Below are 17,398 nucleotides of genomic sequence, written 5' to 3' on the forward strand. Positions count from 1 at the left end.
CACGCCCTCTTCCTTATTGTCCCTCTGTGGTGTCTGTGGGCCCCGCATGGGGGGCTGTTAGGGACTAAGTGAGACGGTGCCCGGCAGTGCAGCTCGGTACTAGCGATACTGGCTGTTGGGGGCCGTAGGGTGGGGCAGGGGGTGGGGTTAGAGGAAGGAACTATTTGCTGGCGCGGAAGGAGACAGGGCGGTGAAGCTGTTCCTCCATCTTTGGTCCAGCTCAGCTTCCAGCTCCGCACTCTCCCCTCACGGCGCGATGGATGAGGAGTACGATGTGATCGTGTTGGGTACCGGCCTGACGGTGAGTGGCCATGGGGGCCTGGCTGGGTACTGGGGGGTCCTACTCGCTCTTTTATTCTGGGGCCCCAGGAAAGGCTTCAGGGGGCAGTTACACGGGCTGGAGTGGGTAGTGCCTGGGGCAATTACTGTTATAGGCCTAGTAATGCCCTATGGGTATGGGGGCAGGGCCCCTCACTGTCAGCTGGGGGCATTGATGGGATGTATGGGGGCACTGACATGTACTGGGGGGAAATAACATGAATACAGGGCCGTGCCACTCTCTGGTACAGGCTGGGGGCACTGACACGTACTGGGGGGAAATAACATGAATACAGGGCCGTGCCACTCTCTGGTACAGGCTGGGGGCACTGACATGTACTGGGGGGAAATAACATGAATACAGGGCCGTGCCACTCTCTGGTACAGGCTGGGGGCACTGACACGTACTGGGGGAAATAACAGGAATACAGGGCCGTGCCACTCTCTGGTACAGGCTGGGGGCACCGACATGTACTGGGGGGAAATAACAGGAATACAGGGCCGTGCCACTCTCTGGTACAGGCTGGGGGCACTGACATGTACTGGGGGGGAAATAACATGAATACAGGGCCGTGCCACTCTCTGGTACAGGCTGGGGGCACCGACATGTACTGGGGGGAAATAACAGGAATACAGGGCCGTGCCACTCGCTGGTACAGGCTGGGGGCACTGACATGTACTGGGGGAAATAACATGAATACAGGGCTGTGCCCACTCTCTGGTACAGGCTGGGGGCACTGACATGTACTGGGGGGAAATAACATGAATACAGGGCCGTGCCACTCTCTGGTACAGGCTGGGGGCACCGACATGTACTGGGGGGAAATAACATGAATACAGGGCCGTGCCACTCTCTGGTACAGGCTGGGGGCACCGACATGTACTGGGGGGAAATAACAGGAATACAGGGCCGTGCCACTCTCTGGTACAGGCTGGGGGCACCGACATGTACTGGGGGGAAATAACATGAATACAGGGCCGTGCCACTCGCTGGTACAGGCTGGGGGCACTGACATGTACTGGGGGGAAATAACATGAATACAGGGCCGTGCCACTCTCTGGTACAGGCTGGGGGCACCGACATGTACTGGGGGGAAATAACATGAATACAGGGCCGTGCCACTCGCTGGTACAGGCTGGGGGCACTGACATGTACTGGGGGGAAATAACAGGAATACAGGGCCGTGCCACTCTCTGGTACAGGCTGGGGGCACTGACATGTACTGGGGGAAATAACATGAATACAGGGCCGTGCCACTCTCTGGTACAGGCTGGGGGCACTGACATGTACTGGGGGGAAATAACATGAATACAGGGCCGTGCCACTCTCTGGTACAGGCTGGGGGCACTGACATGTACTGGGGGGAAATAACAGGAATACAGGGCCGTGCCACTCTCTGGTACAGGCTGGGGGCACTGACATGTACTGGGGGGAAATAACAGGAATACAGGGCCGTGCCACTCTCTGGTACAGGCTGGGGGCACTGACATGTACTGGGGAGAAATAACAGGAATACAGGGCCGTGCCACTCTCTGGTACAGGCTGGGGGAACTGACATGTACTGGGGGGAAATAACATGAATACAGGGCCGTGCCACTCGCTGGTACAGGCTGGGGGCACTGACATGTACTGGGGAGAAATAACAGGAATACAGGGCCGTGCCACTCTCTGGTACAGGCTGGGGGCACCGACATGTACTGGGGGGAAATAACATGAATACAGGGCCGTGCCACTCGCTGGTACAGGCTGGGGGCACTGACATGTACTGGGGGGAAATAACATGAATACAGGGCCGTGCCACTCGCTGGTACAGGCTGGGGGCACTGACATGTACTGGGGGAAATAACAGGAATACAGGGCCGTGCCACTCTCTGGTACAGGCTGGGGGCACTGACATGTACTGGGGGGAAATAACAGGAATACAGGGCCGTGCCACTCTCTGGTACAGGCTGGGGGCACTGACATGTACTGGGGAGAAATAACAGGAATACAGGGCCGTGCCACTCGCTGGTACAGGCTGGGGGCACTGACATGTACTGGGGGGAAATAACATGAATACAGGGCCGTGCCACTCGCTGGTACAGGCTGGGGGCACCGACATGTACTGGGGGAAATAACATGAATACAGGGCCGTGCCACTCTCTGGTACAGGCTGGGGGCACCGACATGTACTGGGGGGAAATAACATGAATACAGGGCCGTGCCACTCTCTGGTACAGGCTGGGGGCACTGACATGTACTGGGGGGAAATAACAGGAATACAGGGCCGTGCCACTCGCTGGTACAGGCTGGGGGCACTGACATGTACTGGGGGGAAATAACAGGAATACAGGGCCGTGCCACTCTCTGGTACAGGCTGGGGGCACTGACATGTACTGGGGGGAAATAACAGGAATACAGGGCCGTGCCACTCTCTGGTACAGGCTGGGGGCACTGACATGTACTGGGGGGAAATAACAGGAATACAGGGCCGTGCCACTCTCTGGTACAGGCTGGGGGCACTGACATGTACTGGGGGGAAATAACAGGAATACAGGGCCGTGCCACTCTCTGGTACAGGCTGGGGGCACTGACATGTACTGGGGGAAATAACAGGAATACAGGGCCGTGCCACACTCTGGTACAGGCTGGGGGCACTGACATGTACTGGGGGGAAATAACAGGAATACAGGGCCGTGCCACTCTCTGGTACAGGCTGGGGGCACTGACATGTACTGGGGGGAAAATAACAGGAATACAGGGCCGTGCCACTCGCTGGTACAGGCTGGGGGCACCGACATGTACTGGGGGGAAATAACATGAATACAGGGCCGTGCCACTCTCTGGTACAGGCTGGGGGCACCGACATGTACTGGGGGGAAATAACATGAATACAGGGCCGTGCCACTCTCTGGTACAGGCTGGGGGCACCGACATGTACTGGGGGGAAATAACAGGAATACAGGGCCGTGCCACTCGCTGGTACAGGCTGGGGGCACTGACATGTACTGGGGGGAAATAACAGGAATACAGGGCCGTGCCACTCTCTGGTACAGGCTGGGGGCACTGACATGTACTGGGGGGAAATAACAGGAATACAGGGCCGTGCCACTCTCTGGTACAGGCTGGGGGCACTGACATGTACTGGGGGGAAATAACAGGAATACAGGGCCGTGCCACTCTCTGGTACAGGCTGGGGGCACTGACATGTACTGGGGGGAAATAACAGGAATACAGGGCCGTGCCACTCTCTGGTACAGGCTGGGGGCACTGACATGTACTGGGGGGAAATAACAGGAATACAGGGCCGTGCCACTCTCTGGTACAGGCTGGGGGCACTGACATGTACTGGGGGGAAATAACAGGAATACAGGGCCGTGCCACTCTCTGGTACAGGCTGGGGGCACTGACATGTACTGGGGGGAAATTACATGAATACAGGGCCGTGCCACTCTCTGGTACAGGCTGGGGGCACTGACATGTACTGGGGGGAAATAACATGAATACAGGGCCGTGCCACTCTCTGGTACAGGCTGGGGGCACTGACATGTACTGGGGGGAAATAACATGAATACAGGGCCGTGCCACTCTCTGGTACAGGCTGGGGGCACTGACATGTACTGGGGGAAATAACAGGAATACAGGGCCGTGCCACTCTCTGGTACAGGCTGGGGGCACTGACATGTACTGGGGGAAATAACAGGAATACAGGGCCGTGCCACTCGCTGGTACAGGCTGGGGGCACTGACATGTACTGGGGGAAATAACATGAATACAGGGCCGTGCCACTCTCTGGTACAGGCTGGGGGCACTGACATGTACTGGGGGGAAATAACATGAATACAGGGCCGTGCCACTCTCTGGTACAGGCTGGGGGCACTGACATGTACTGGGGGGAAATAACAGGAATACAGGGCCGTGCCACTCTCTGGTACAGGCTGGGGGCACTGACATGTACTGGGGGGAAATAACAGGAATACAGGGCCGTGCCAACTCTCTGGTACAGGCTGGGGGCACTGACATGTACTGGGGGGAAATAACAGGAATACAGGGCCGTGCCACTCTCTGGTACAGGCTGGGGGCACTGACATGTACTGGGGGAAATAACATGAATACAGGGCCGTGCCACTCTCTGGTACAGGCTGGGGGCACTGACATGTACTGGGGGGAAATTACATGAATACAGGGCCGTGCCACTCTCTGGTACAGGCTGGGGGCACTGACATGTACTGGGGGGAAATAACAGGAATACAGGGCCGTGCCACTCTCTGGTACAGGCTGGGGGCACCGACATGTACTGGGGAGAAATAACAGGAATACAGGGCCGTGCCACTCTCTGGTACAGGCTGGGGGCACCGACATGTACTGGGGGGAAATAACAGGAATACAGGGCCGTGCCACTCTCTGGTACAGGCTGGGGGCACCGACATGTACTGGGGGGAAATAACAGGAATACAGGGCCGTGCCACTCTCTGGTACAGGCTGGGGGCACTGACATGTACTGGGGGGAAATAACAGGAATACAGGGCCGTGCCACTCTCTGGTACAGGCTGGGGGCACTGACATGTACTGGGGGGAAATAACAGGAATACAGGGCCGTGCCACTCTCTGGTACAGGCTGGGGGCACTGACATGTACTGGGGGGAAATAACATGAATACAGGGCCGTGCCACTCTCTGGTACAGGCTGGGGGCACCGACATGTACTGGGGGGAAATAACAGGAATACAGGGCCGTGCCACTCTCTGGTACAGGCTGGGGGCACCGACATGTACTGGGGTGAAATAACATGAATACAGGGCCGTGCCACTCGCTGGTACAGGCTGGGGGCACTGACATGTACTGGGGGGAAATTACATGAATACAGGGCCGTGCCACTCTCTGGTGCCAGCTTAGCTATGGATTTATATGGACCACCCAAGGTGGGTGATGGTACCTGGGTCTATATGGACAGGTTTCACGGTGTTCTTATGAGAGTGCCAGCTTAGCTATGGAGTTATATGGACCACCCAAGGTGGGTGATGGTACCTGGGTCTATATGGACAGGTTACACTGTGTTCTTATGAGAGTGCCGGCTTAGCTATGGATTTATATGGACCACCCAAGGTGGGTGATGGTACCTGGGTCTATATGGACAGGTTACACGGTGTTCTTATGAGAGTGCCAGCTTAGCTATGGATTTATATGGACCACCCAAGGTGGGTGATGGTACCTGGGTCTATATGGACAGGTTACAGGGTGTTCTTATGAGAGTGCCAGCTTAGCTATGGATTTATATGGACCACCCAAGGTGGGTGATGGTACCTGGGTCTATATGGACAGGTTACAGGGTGTTTTTATGAGAGTGCCAGCTTAGCTGCTGGACCTGGTCTTGGGTGGGGGCTCCTGTGTCTGTATGAAGGAACCCCAGGGAAGGTTTGTTGGCAGTATTCTAGATATTCTGATGCATGCCATTGGCCAGCTCTTTTTATTGTGCCAGTGTTGGGGGTCTCCGGCCTTGGTGAGACATTTGGTTTTAGTGTTTATATTGTTTCACCGAAGAGCGGTAAAAGCCCTGAAAACTTGTGCACTGCTTAAATAAATGGGGCTCTAGGGCTTGCACTCTATTTCTCTGTGCACCCCAACACTGTGGGAAGAGGAAGGATACATATAGTGGGATGGGTTGTTCTCATATGGAAACATTGTAGTCTGGGGGTCCATAGCCTTACAGAGAGATACCATCAATCTATGGCACATAGGTATTCCCCTGTACTAAGCACAATTCAGCAGGAACAGCCCCCTAAGTTTGCTCATAGCCTGTACAGAGAGATACCATAAAACTATGGCACATAGGGATTCCCCTGTACTAAGCACAATTCAGCAGGAACAGCCCCCTAAGTTTGCTCATAGCCTGTACAGAGAGATACCATAAAACTATGGCACATAGGGATTCCCCTGTACTAAGCACAATTCAGCAGGAACAGCCCCCTAAGTTTGCCCATAGTCTGTACAGAGAGATACCATAAAACTATGGCACATAGGGATTCCCCTGTACTAAGCACAATTCAGCAGGAACAGCCCCCTAAGTTTGCCCATAGCCTGTACAGAGATATACCATAAAACTATGGCAGCATAGGGATTCCCCTGTACTAAGCACAATTCAGCAGGAACAGCCCCTAAGTTTGCTCCATAGCCTGTACAGAGAGATACCATAAAACTATGGGGGCACATAGGGATTCCCCTGTACTAAGCACAATTCAGCAGGAACAGCCGCCTAAGTTTGCCCATAGCCTGTACAGAGAGATACCATAAAACTATGGCACATAGGGATTCCCCTGTACTAAGCACAATTCAGCAGGAACAGCCCCCTAAGTTTGCTCATAGCCTGTACAGAGAGATACCATAAAACTATGGGGGCACTTAGGAATTCCCCTGTACTAAGCACAATTCAGCAGGAACAGCCCCCTAAGTTTGCCCATAGCCTGTACAGAGAGATACCATAAAACTATGGCACATAGGGATTCCCCTGTACTAAGCACAATTCAGCAGGAACAGCCCCCTAAGTTTGCCCATAGCCTGTACAGAGAGATACCATAAAACTATGGCACATAGGGATTCCCCTGTACTAAGCACAATTCAGCAGGAACAGCCCCCTAAGTTTGCCCATAGCCTGTACAGAGAGATACCATAAAACTGTGGGAGAACTATATTTCAGAACTATAACAGGGTCAGGCAGGATGGCAGGGAGTATAGAAGGCAGTATGGGGGGAGTATAGAAGGCGGTATGGGTGGAGTATAGAAGGCAGTATGGGTGGAGTATAGAAGGTAGTATGGGTGGTGTATAGAAGGCAGTATGGGGGGAGTATAGAAGACAGTATGGAGGGTATAGAAGGCGGTATGGGGGGGTATAGAAGACAGTATGGGGAGTATAGAAGGCGGTATGGGTGAGTATAGAAGACCGTATGGGGAGTATAGAAGGCAGTATGGGGGGAGTCTAGGAGGCAGTATGGGGGGAGTATAGAAGGCAGTATGGGGGTAGTCTAGGAGGCAGTATGGGGGGAGTATAGAAGACAGTATGGGGGGAGTATAGAAGACAGTATGGGGGGAGTATAGAAGACAGTATGGGGGGTATAGCGGTATGGGGGGAGTATAGAAGGTGGCATGGGTGAGTATAGAAGATAGTATGGGGGGAGTATAGAATACAGTATGGGGGGTATAGAAGGCAGTATGGGGAAGTATAGAAGGCAGTATGGGGGGAGTATAGAAGGCAGTATGGGGGGAGTATAGAAGGCGGTATGGGGGAGTATAGATGGCGGTATGGGGGGAGTATAGAAGGCGGTATGGGGGGAGTATAGAAAGCAGTATGGGGGGAGTATAGAAGGCAGTAAGGGGGAGTATAGAAGGCAGTATGGGGGGAGTATAGAAGGCAGTATGGGGGAGTATCGAAGGCAGTATGGGGAAGTATAGAAGGCAGTATGGGGGAGTATAGAAGACAGTATGGGGGAGTATAGAAGACAGTATGGGGGAGTATAGAAGGCGGTATGGGGGAGTATAGAAGACAGTATGGGGGAGTATAGAAGGCAGTATGGGGGAGTATAGAAGACAGTATGGGTGAGTATAGAAGACAGTATGGGGGAGTATAGAAGGCGGTATGGGGGAGTATAGAAGACAGTATGGGGGAGTATAGAAGACAGTATGGGGGAGTATAGAAGGCGGTATGGGGGAGTATAGAAGACAGTATGGGGGAGTATAGAAGGCAGTATGGGGGAGTATAGAAGACAGTATGGGGGAGTATAGAAGACAGTATGGGGGAGTATAGAAGACAGTATGGGGGGAGTATAGAAGGCGGTATGGGGGAGTATAGAAGACAGTATGGGGGAGTATAGAAGGCAGTATGGGGGAGTATAGAAGACAGTATGGGTGAGTATAGAAGACAGTATGGGGGGAGTATAGAAGGCAGTATGGGGGGAGTATCGAAGGCAGTATGGGGAAGTATAGAAGGCAGTATGGGGAAGTATAGAAGGCAGTATGGGTGAGTATAGAAGACAGTATGGGGGGAGTATTGAAGGCAGTATGGGGGGAGTATCGAAGGCAGTATGGGGAAGTATAGAAGGCAGTATGGGGAAGTATAGAAGGCAGTATGGGGAAGTATAGAAGGCAGTATGGGTGAGTATAGAAGACAGTATGGGGGAGTATAGAAGGCAGTATGGGGGGAGTATCGAAGGCAGTATGGGGGGAGTATAGAAGGCAGTATGGGGAAGTATAGAAGGCAGTATGGGGAAGTATAGAAGGCAGTATGGGGAAGTATAGAAGGCAGTATGGGGAAGTATAGAAGGCAGTATGGGGAAGTATAGAAGACAGTATGGGGAAGTATAGAAGGCAGTATGGGGAAGTATAGAAGGCAGTATGGGGAAGTATAGAAGACAGTATGGGGAAGTATAGAAGGCAGTATGGGGAAGTATAGAAGGCAGTATGGGGAAGTATAGAAGGCAGTATGGGGAAGTATAGAAGGCAGTATGGGGAAGTATAGAAGACAGTATGGGGAAGTATAGAAGACAGTATGGGTGAGTATAGAAGGCAGTATGGGGGGAGTATCGAAGGCAGTATGGGGGGAGTATCGAAGGCAGTATGGGGAAGTATAGAAGGCAGTATGGGAAAGTATAGAAGGCAGTATGGGTGAGTATAGAAGACAGTATGGGGAAGTATAGAAGGCAGTATGGGGGGAGTATCGAAGGCAGTATGGGGAAGTATAGAAGGCAGTATGGGAAAGTATAGAAGGCAGTATGGGGAAGTATAGAAGGCAGTATGGGTGAGTATAGAAGACAGTATGGGGAAGTATAGAAGGCAGTATGGGGGGAGTATCGAAGGCAGTATGGGGAAGTATAGAAGACAGTATGGGGGAGTATAGAAGACAGTATGGGGGAGTATAGAAGACAGTATGGGGGAGTATAGAAGACAGTATGGGTGAGTATAGAAGACAGTATGGGGGAAGTATAGAAGACAGTATGGGGAAGTATAGAAGGCAGTATGGGGGGAGTATCGAAGGCAGTATGGGGAAGTATAGAAGGCAGTATGGGAAAGTATAGAAGGCAGTATGGGGAAGTATAGAAGGCAGTATGGGTGAGTATAGAAGACAGTATGGGGGGAGTATAGAAGACAGTATGGGTGAGTATAGAAGACAGTATGGGGGAGTATAGAAGACAGTATGGGGGAGTATAGAAGACAGTATGGGTGAGTATAGAAGACAGTATGGGGGAAGTATAGAAGACAGTATGGGGAAGTATAGAAGGCAGTATGGGGGGAGTATCGAAGGCAGTATGGGGAAGTATAGAAGGCAGTATGGGAAAGTATAGAAGGCAGTATGGGGAAGTATAGAAGGCAGTATGGGTGAGTATAGAAGACAGTATGGGGGGAGTATAGAAGACAGTATGGGTGAGTATAGAAGACAGTATGGGGGAGTATAGAAGACAGTATGGGTGAGTATAGAAGACAGTATGGGGGAGTATAGAAGGCAGTATGGGGGAGTATAGAAGACAGTATGGGGGAGTATAGAAGACAGTATGGGTGAGTATAGAAGACAGTATGGGGGAGTATAGAAGACAGTATGGGGGAGTATATAAGGCAGTATGGGGGGAGTATAGAAGACAGTATGGGGGGGGAGTATAGAAGAGTATGGGTGAGTATAGAAGACAGTATGGAGGGAGTATAGAAGGCAGTATGGGGGACTATAGAAGGCAGTATGGGGGAAGTATAGAAGACAGTATGGGGGAGTATAGAAGGCATAGGCTAATTATCAGCTGCCATCGTTTTTCTAGGAATGCATCCTGTCCGGGATCATGTCAGTGAATGGAAAGAAGGTTCTTCATATGGACCGGAACCCATACTATGGAGGAGAGAGTTCATCCATCACTCCCCTGGAAGAGGTATATTCTACCCCATATCACCCCCCAAGGAGGAAATACTTTCTATAGCTGCAATAGTAACCGCTGTACCCACAATCTTTTCTCTATCTCCTTGGCACATTATCCAGCAAGTTGCTGCCCAGTGCCCTACACCCATTATGTACCCATCAGCACCCTTACCCCACCAGTAGGGACCGCACTTCTCTGTAGCTTTCATTATTATTCATGACATGTTCCTACCATACTGTTGATTGATACTGATTAAGTCCAGCACTGTCCACAAGCAACTCCACTACCCCCCCCCCCCCACACACGCACACACACACGCACTTCTCCTTTTTTCTGGCTTTTCCATTAACAGCTCTATAAACGATTCGATATGGCTGATGGCCCCCCAGAGAGCATGGGAAGGGGACGAGACTGGAACGTGGATTTAATCCCTAAATTCCTCATGGCTAATGGTAAGCTCACATGCAGAGGGTGGGGGGATTGCATTGTGAATGTCGGTGTGTGGGGGCACCCTTCTATACAGCTTGGCAGTAAAGTGAAATCCTGTGGATCTACCAACAGTTCTGCTTTGGGGGTCCCAATCATTTTGCACCTTAGAGATTATTATATGGCAGGTTTGAATCTTTCATTTCTGCACAGTGGATTTAGGGGACCCCTCTCTCTATTTAAGGTCAGCTTGTGAAGATGCTGCTTTACACAGAAGTTACCCGTTACCTGGACTTTAAGGTTATAGAAGGAAGCTTTGTATATAAAGGTGGAAAGATCTACAAGGTGCCATCTACTGAGACAGAAGCGCTGGCATCCAGTAAGTGCCCTGGGGTTCTGGACAACTGGTGCTGGGTTGGGCATGGGCAGGTTCCAAAGGGTTCCAAGGTGGGTCTAGAGAAGATGATTAGGACTGCTGCTGAGATGGTTTGGACAGAGGCAGGTTCCTGGGATTCCAAGATGGTGGCATGGCCAGTTGAAGAAGTTCAGGTTCTTCTGATTCCACTGTAATGACTGGGCCTGGAAGATGAATAGCTCTGCTGCTAAAAAATTGGGCACAAGTGGGTTCTTAGGGTTCTATGATGGTGGAAACTCATTAGATGTGATGCTGGGGTGGATAAGGCAGGTTCCTAGGGTTCCAAGATGGGTCTAGAAAATGTTTAGGGCTGATGGACAGGGTCAGGTCCCAGGGTGCCAGTGATGGCTGGGCCAAGACAATAATTAGATATGGTGCCATTATCATATGAGCTGGTCCTGTTTTCTTAACTTTATTCTTTTCTGTAACTTCAACCCAGATCTCATGGGGATGTTTGAGAAGCGCCGGTTCCGTAAATTCCTGGTATTTGTAGCCAATTTCGATGAGAATGATCCCAAAACGTTTGAAGGGGTGGATCCAAAGGACACAACCATGCGTGACGTATACAAGAAGTTTGATTTGGGACAGGATGTCATTGACTTTACTGGGCACGCTCTGGCGCTGTACCGAACCGATGAGTACGCTGGGGCAGGATGATGGGGCATTCTGTAGGGTTTGGGCATAAGCTGGGGTTATTCCATCTCACTGCAGAATTCCATGTCATTCTATCCAATGAGCAGTCATGTCCACACTGTGACTAGATACAAACTGATAGAGGCTCTTTTCTTCCCATTTTCAGCTATTTGGACCAACCCTGCCTAGAAACTATCAATCGCATTAAGCTTTACAGCGAGTCTTTGGCAAGATATGGCAAGAGTCCCTACTTGTACCCTTTGTATGGGCTGGGGGAGCTGCCACAGGGCTTTGCCAGGTATGTATATATTTATTCTCCTAGTGTCATTAGTGTCTCCTAGTGCTCATATCCACCCCTCGGCCCCTCACTCCATCTCTTGTGCCTCCATAGAGAGAACTTGCCGCCCTAGGCCTCGGCCTTTATGGCCTCTCCACAAATCCAGGCCTGCTCATATCCATCCCTCTGCCCCTCACTCCATCTCTTGTGTCTCCATAGAGAGAACTTGCCGCCCTAGTCCTCGGCCTTTATGGCCTCTCCACAAATCCAGGCCTGCTCATATCCACCCCTCTGCCCCTCACTCCATCTCTTGTGTCTCCATAGAGAGAACTTGCCACCCTAGTCCTCGGCCTTTATGGCCTCTCCACAAATCCAGGCCTGCTCATATCCACCCCTCTGCCCCTCACTCCATCTCTTGTGTCTCCATAGAGAGAACTTGCCGCCCTAGTCCTCGGCCTTTATGGCCTCTCCACAAATCCAGGCCTGCTCATATCCATCCCTCTGCCCCTCACTCCATCTCTTGTGTCTCCATACACTCCTCCCCCTCTCATCCAAGAGCGTACAGGCCCCTCCCCTTATCATGGCTTCCCATAACCTTCCCCCCCACTCCTCTGCCCCTCACCCCATCTCTTGTGTCTCTATACGTTCCTGGCCGATTCCTTCGCTCCTCTCAGAGCAGCTGCTTGGTTGTAACCCCATTACTACTGCCATTTTAACGCTTTGTGCCTTGCTACCCCTTACATTGGGAATGGCACCCTGAATTCTCCCGGTGAGAATCCCCCCTCAGAACGAAACTCACAGACCCCCTCTTGGGGCACTTGCACAGCCCCTAATCTGGGAACTGGAACTTATATAGCTGTTTACCCACCGTAACCTGCAGCAGTTCACTTAGATCGTTAGCTCTATGGGGTAGGGATCTCCATCTTCTTGTCTCTTTGATCTCTAATGTAACTGCATTTGTTTTTATTTGTATTTATTATTGTTCATTACTGTACATCTAAGGAAACATGTATCTAAGGAAACATGTTAGGGTTACACACATACATGTGACCAATACGGGTAAGTAGTACATTACAGAGAGTACACTCTAACCCTAATACCCCGGCTGATGTGTTTCTGCCGTAGGCTAAGTGCAATATATGGAGGAACCTACATGCTGAACAAATCCGTGGATGAGATTGTAATGGAGAAAGGCCGAGTGGTTGGCGTTAAATCAGAGGGAGAGGTAAGGTTTTAGGGGCATTTTCAGTAAGTCAGAATTTCAGTGGGGTTGTTAGAAGGGTTGCAGTCAAGGCTGTTAGTGGGTTCAGGTCCCCATGGCTTCTCACTGTCACATCTAGCTCTACTGCCATTGTCTTGCCCTGCTGCATTGCTTTTGCCTCAAAGTATCTGTCTTGCCCTTGTTGCCATCTTGCAGTGCCGTCACCACCTTCCTCTAATGTCTGCATCCTGTTTCCATCTTGTCCTGCTATCTGTGTCATCTGTGTCTGTGCCATATTGGCTCACTTGTCTACATCTTCTCTCCATCTTGCCCAGCTGTCTCCATCTTGTACTGTTGTGTTCCATCTTGCCATACTGTCTCCATCTTGTCCTACTGTCTTTATTTTGCATCTGTCTCCATCTTGCCCTACTGTCCCCATCTTGCCCTACTGTCCCCATCTTGCCCTACTGTCCCCATCTTGCCCTGCTCTCTCAATCTTGCCTTACTCTCTCCATTTTGCCCTGCTCTCTCAATCTTGCCTTACTCTCTCCATCTTGCCCTACTGTCTCCATCTTGCCCTGCTGTCTCCATCTTGCCTTACTCTCTCCATCTTGCCCTACTGTCTCCATCTTGCCCTACTGTCTCCATCTTGCCCTGCTGTCTCCATCTTGCTCTACTGTCCCCATCTTGTCCTACTGTCCCCATCTTGTCCTACTGTCCCCATCTTGTCCTACTGTACCCATCTTGCCCTACTGTCTCCATCTTGCCCTACTGTCCCCATCTTGCCCTACTGTCCCCATCTTGTCCTTCTGTCCCCATCTTGTCCTTCTGTCCCCATCTTGTCCTACTGTCCCCATCTTGTCCTACAGTCCCCATCTTGTCCTACTGTCCCCATCTTGTCCTACTGTCCCCATCTTGCCCTACTGTCTCCATCTTGCCCTACTGTCCCCATCTTGCCCTACTGTCTCCATCTTGCCCTACTGTCTCCATCTTGCCTTACTGTCTCCATCTTGCCTTACTGTCCCCATCTTGCCCTACTGTCTCCATCTTGCCTTACTGTCTCCATCTTGCCCTACTGTCCCCATCTTGCCCTACTGTCCCCATCTTGCCCTACTGTCCCCATCTTGCCCTACTGTCCCCATCTTGCCCTACTGTCTCCATCTTGCCCTACTGTCCCCATCTTGCCCTACTGTCTCCATCTTGCCCTACTGTCTCCATCAGTCCCCGTCTTGCCCTACATTACCCATGCCATACTGTCTGTTCCCAGCACAGCTAAGCCTGACAATTGGAGGAAGCCATCTTTATGAGTTGTTGTGCCTGTAGGTGGCGCGGTGCAAGCAGCTGATCTGTGACCCCAGTTACGTTGCTGATCGGGTGCGCAAGGCGGGACAGGTTATCCGCGTCATCTGCGTCTTGAACCATCCCATTAAGAATACGAATGATGCTAATTCCTGCCAAATTATCATCCCCCAGAACCAGGTCAACAGAAAATCAGGTGAGACAAAGGGTTAAGGAGTAATATGGAGTCACATGACTGGGGGAGACTGGCAAATCAGAATGAAGCTGTCCTGGAGCGCTGGGTCTGGGTGCCAAGGTGCCTGTGGGGAAGGGATGAGAGGGGGAGTTGGGTTGGCACACTGTGGGCTTCCGAGCATGGGGGGCATGGGAAGAGTGAGGGGCTCAGGTGAATGTTTAACCCTCGCCTTGCAGATATTTACGTGTGCATGATCTCCTACGCACACAACGTGGCGGCTCAGGGCAAGTACATTGCAATTGTCAGCACCACGGTGGAGACGGCGGAGCCGGAGAAAGAGATTGAACCGGCGCTGGAACTCTTGGAGCCCATCGATCAGAAGTGAGTGCTTAACCCCTTGTGTGTCCATATAGCCATACGCACACACAGCGGGACAGTTGGCAAGTAGGAAGCATAGAATAACGTGAATAGCGGGGTACACCTTTGTGTTTAATAGACACACCTTTGGGGGTACCATGTGGGGTGTGGGATCTCAGTGCGCGGATTGGTCACATGAAATGGACATTAGAGAGCTTCGGGCAATACACTGATTAACCTGTTCAGGGTCTCGGGGTGGGACTTTAGCTGCTATTGGTGCTGTGCCCAGGGTGAATGAATGGATCGCGCTAACAGAACTGGCCTCTGGGCCTCAGATCCGGAGATTTCATGCAATGTTTCCTATTACAGGTTTGTGGCTATTAGTGATCTGTTTGAATCCATTGAGGATGGGACAGAAAGCCAAGTAAGTGTTTGGGATCTGGGATTGGGCTCAGCTCTTTGTACTGACAGAGCAGGTCCAGTTACTATGCAGAAGGAACGTTAACTATTTCCTCTCCCTCGTAGGTTTTCTGCTCCCGCTCCTATGATGCCACCACACACTTTGAGACCACGTGCAATGACATCAAGGACATCTACAAGAGGATGACGGGCACAGACTTTGACTTTGAGAACATGAAACGCAAACAGAATGATGTTTTTGGGGAGGATGAGCAGTGAGGAGATGAAGGGGGGTCAATCAGTTGGGGGGACGAGACAGACGGGGGTACAGTACAGGGGATTGTTTGGGGGGGTTTGGTACAAGAGAACTCTGCTAGTAGGAGAAATGGGGTGAATGGCAGAAGGCATGTACTTTGGGCTGGGGGGGCGCTGGAAAGGAAGAATTCATTTTTGGGGGGCAGAGGATAAAGAAAACACCAGCTGGTAGGAGTGGGCAAGGGCAATTATAAGGGAAAGAGAAAGCTTCCATATTGTTTTTGTCATCATAACCCCCAGTTTAACTTCTTAAGCCTCTTGCTCCTTGCTATGAGCCCTGATGTTGGCACAACCCTAATGCTGGCACTCTGTAGCACTGGCATCGCAAAAAGATGTGTCTGAGAAATGAAGCTGCTTACTCTCACCCATGCCTGTGCCCCGAGCCCATTCCTCAGCATCTTCTTTGCCCTGTGCCCACAGACTGGCAGAGAAAGCTATATATAATAATGAGTCAGGTAGGCCCCTCATTCCCATATGCCAGCTGTTTGTCCCATGCCCACAGACTGGCAGAGAACACTATATAATAATGAGTCAGGTAGGCCCCTCATTCCTGTATGCCAGCTGTTTGTCCCATGCCCACAGACTGGCAGAGAACACTATATAATAATGAGTCAGGTAGGCCCCTCATTCCTGTATGCCAGCTGTTTGTCCCATGCCCACAGACTGGCAGAGAACACTATATAATAATGAGTCAGGTAGGCCCCTCATTCCTGTATGCCAGCTGTTTGTCCCATGCCCACAGACTGGCAGAGAACACTATATAATAATGAGTCAGGTAGGCCCCTCATTCCTGTATGCCAGCTGTTTGTCCCATGCCCACAGACTGGCAGAGAACACTATATAATAATGAGTCAGGTAGGCCCCTCATTCCTGTATGCCAGCTGTTTGTCCCATGCCCACAGACTGGCAGAGAACACTATATAATAATGAGTCAGGTAGGCCCCTCATTCCTGTATGCCAGCTGTTTGTCCCATTCCCACAGACTGGCAGAGAACACTATATAATAATGAGTCAGGTAGGCCCCTCATTCCTGTATGCCAGCTGTTTGTCCCATGCCCACAGACTGGCAGAGAACACTATATAATAATGAGTCAGGTAGGCCCCTGATTCCTGTATGCCAGCTCTGTGCCCAATGCCCACAGACTGGCAGAGAACACTATCTCATATTAACCCTTTTTGTTGTTAATCGTGACTTAAAAAGTTAAACTGAGATCCCTTTTCCCTGTTAGTAATTTATTAAGTTAATTTATTAGAGAGATAGAAATGGTGAAATGGGAAAGCCGGTTACATGGAACCCAGGAATGGAGGAACAGAGTATCAGACATTGTAGCCCAGTTTGCATTCTCTAGAACTTTCTGTGTTCTGGTTCTTTCCTCTCTGATAATATTCCGCTCTCTGCATTGTCCCCCCCCCCGAGGGTCTCACAGTTTCACCTTCATTCCTGTATTTGGCTGAATCACAACATATTACAAAATGGAAACTCTGTGTCATGTCATTCTCTGTACATCTGTCCCATAACGTGTGAGAGTCCGTGGTACCGGTCCTGATATGTGGCAGAATGAGTGGGTCTGTCCTTTGTATGAACAGCCGCTGCTCAGACAGTGGGGAGGTGTAGGTGTGAGTCCGTGGTACCGGTCCTGTTCAGGGGCAGAATGAGTGGGTCTGTCCTTTGTATGAACAGCCGCTGCTCAGACAGTGGGGAGGTGTAGGTGTG

General features: G+C 51.2%; 1 protein-coding gene across 1 annotated transcript; it reads left to right on the forward strand.

The window, feature by feature from the left end:
- Positions 1 to 162: 162 nt before the first annotated feature.
- Positions 163 to 17,169, forward strand: gdi1 (GDP dissociation inhibitor 1). The gene is made up of 11 exons (XM_004919645.4): positions 163 to 301; positions 10,092 to 10,199; positions 10,540 to 10,639; positions 10,858 to 10,992; positions 11,468 to 11,666; positions 11,828 to 11,959; positions 13,064 to 13,163; positions 14,463 to 14,634; positions 14,850 to 14,994; positions 15,340 to 15,394; positions 15,496 to 17,169. Exons 1-11 carry the CDS (start codon positions 257 to 259, stop codon positions 15,646 to 15,648), a joined length of 1,344 nt encoding a protein of 447 aa, XP_004919702.1. The 5' UTR covers positions 163 to 256; the 3' UTR covers positions 15,649 to 17,169.
- The last annotated feature ends 229 nt before the right edge of the window (positions 17,170 to 17,398 follow it).

Source organism: Xenopus tropicalis, chromosome 8, assembly GCF_000004195.4.
Source record: "Xenopus tropicalis strain Nigerian chromosome 8, UCB_Xtro_10.0, whole genome shotgun sequence".
In the NCBI taxonomy this organism is placed as follows: domain Eukaryota; kingdom Metazoa; phylum Chordata; class Amphibia; order Anura; family Pipidae; genus Xenopus; species Xenopus tropicalis.

Excerpts from the sequence above, each read along its gene's own strand:
- gdi1 (XM_004919645.4), top strand. The coding sequence starts at position 257 with ATGGATGAGGAGTACGATGTGATCGTGTTGGGTACCGGCCTGACG. Across the intron at positions 11,667-11,827 it reads GCGCTGTACCGAACCGATGA|CTATTTGGACCAACCCTGCC; the intron begins GTACGCTGGGGC and ends TCCCATTTTCAG. Across the intron at positions 13,164-14,462 it reads GCGTTAAATCAGAGGGAGAG|GTGGCGCGGTGCAAGCAGCT; the intron begins GTAAGGTTTTAG and ends TTGTGCCTGTAG.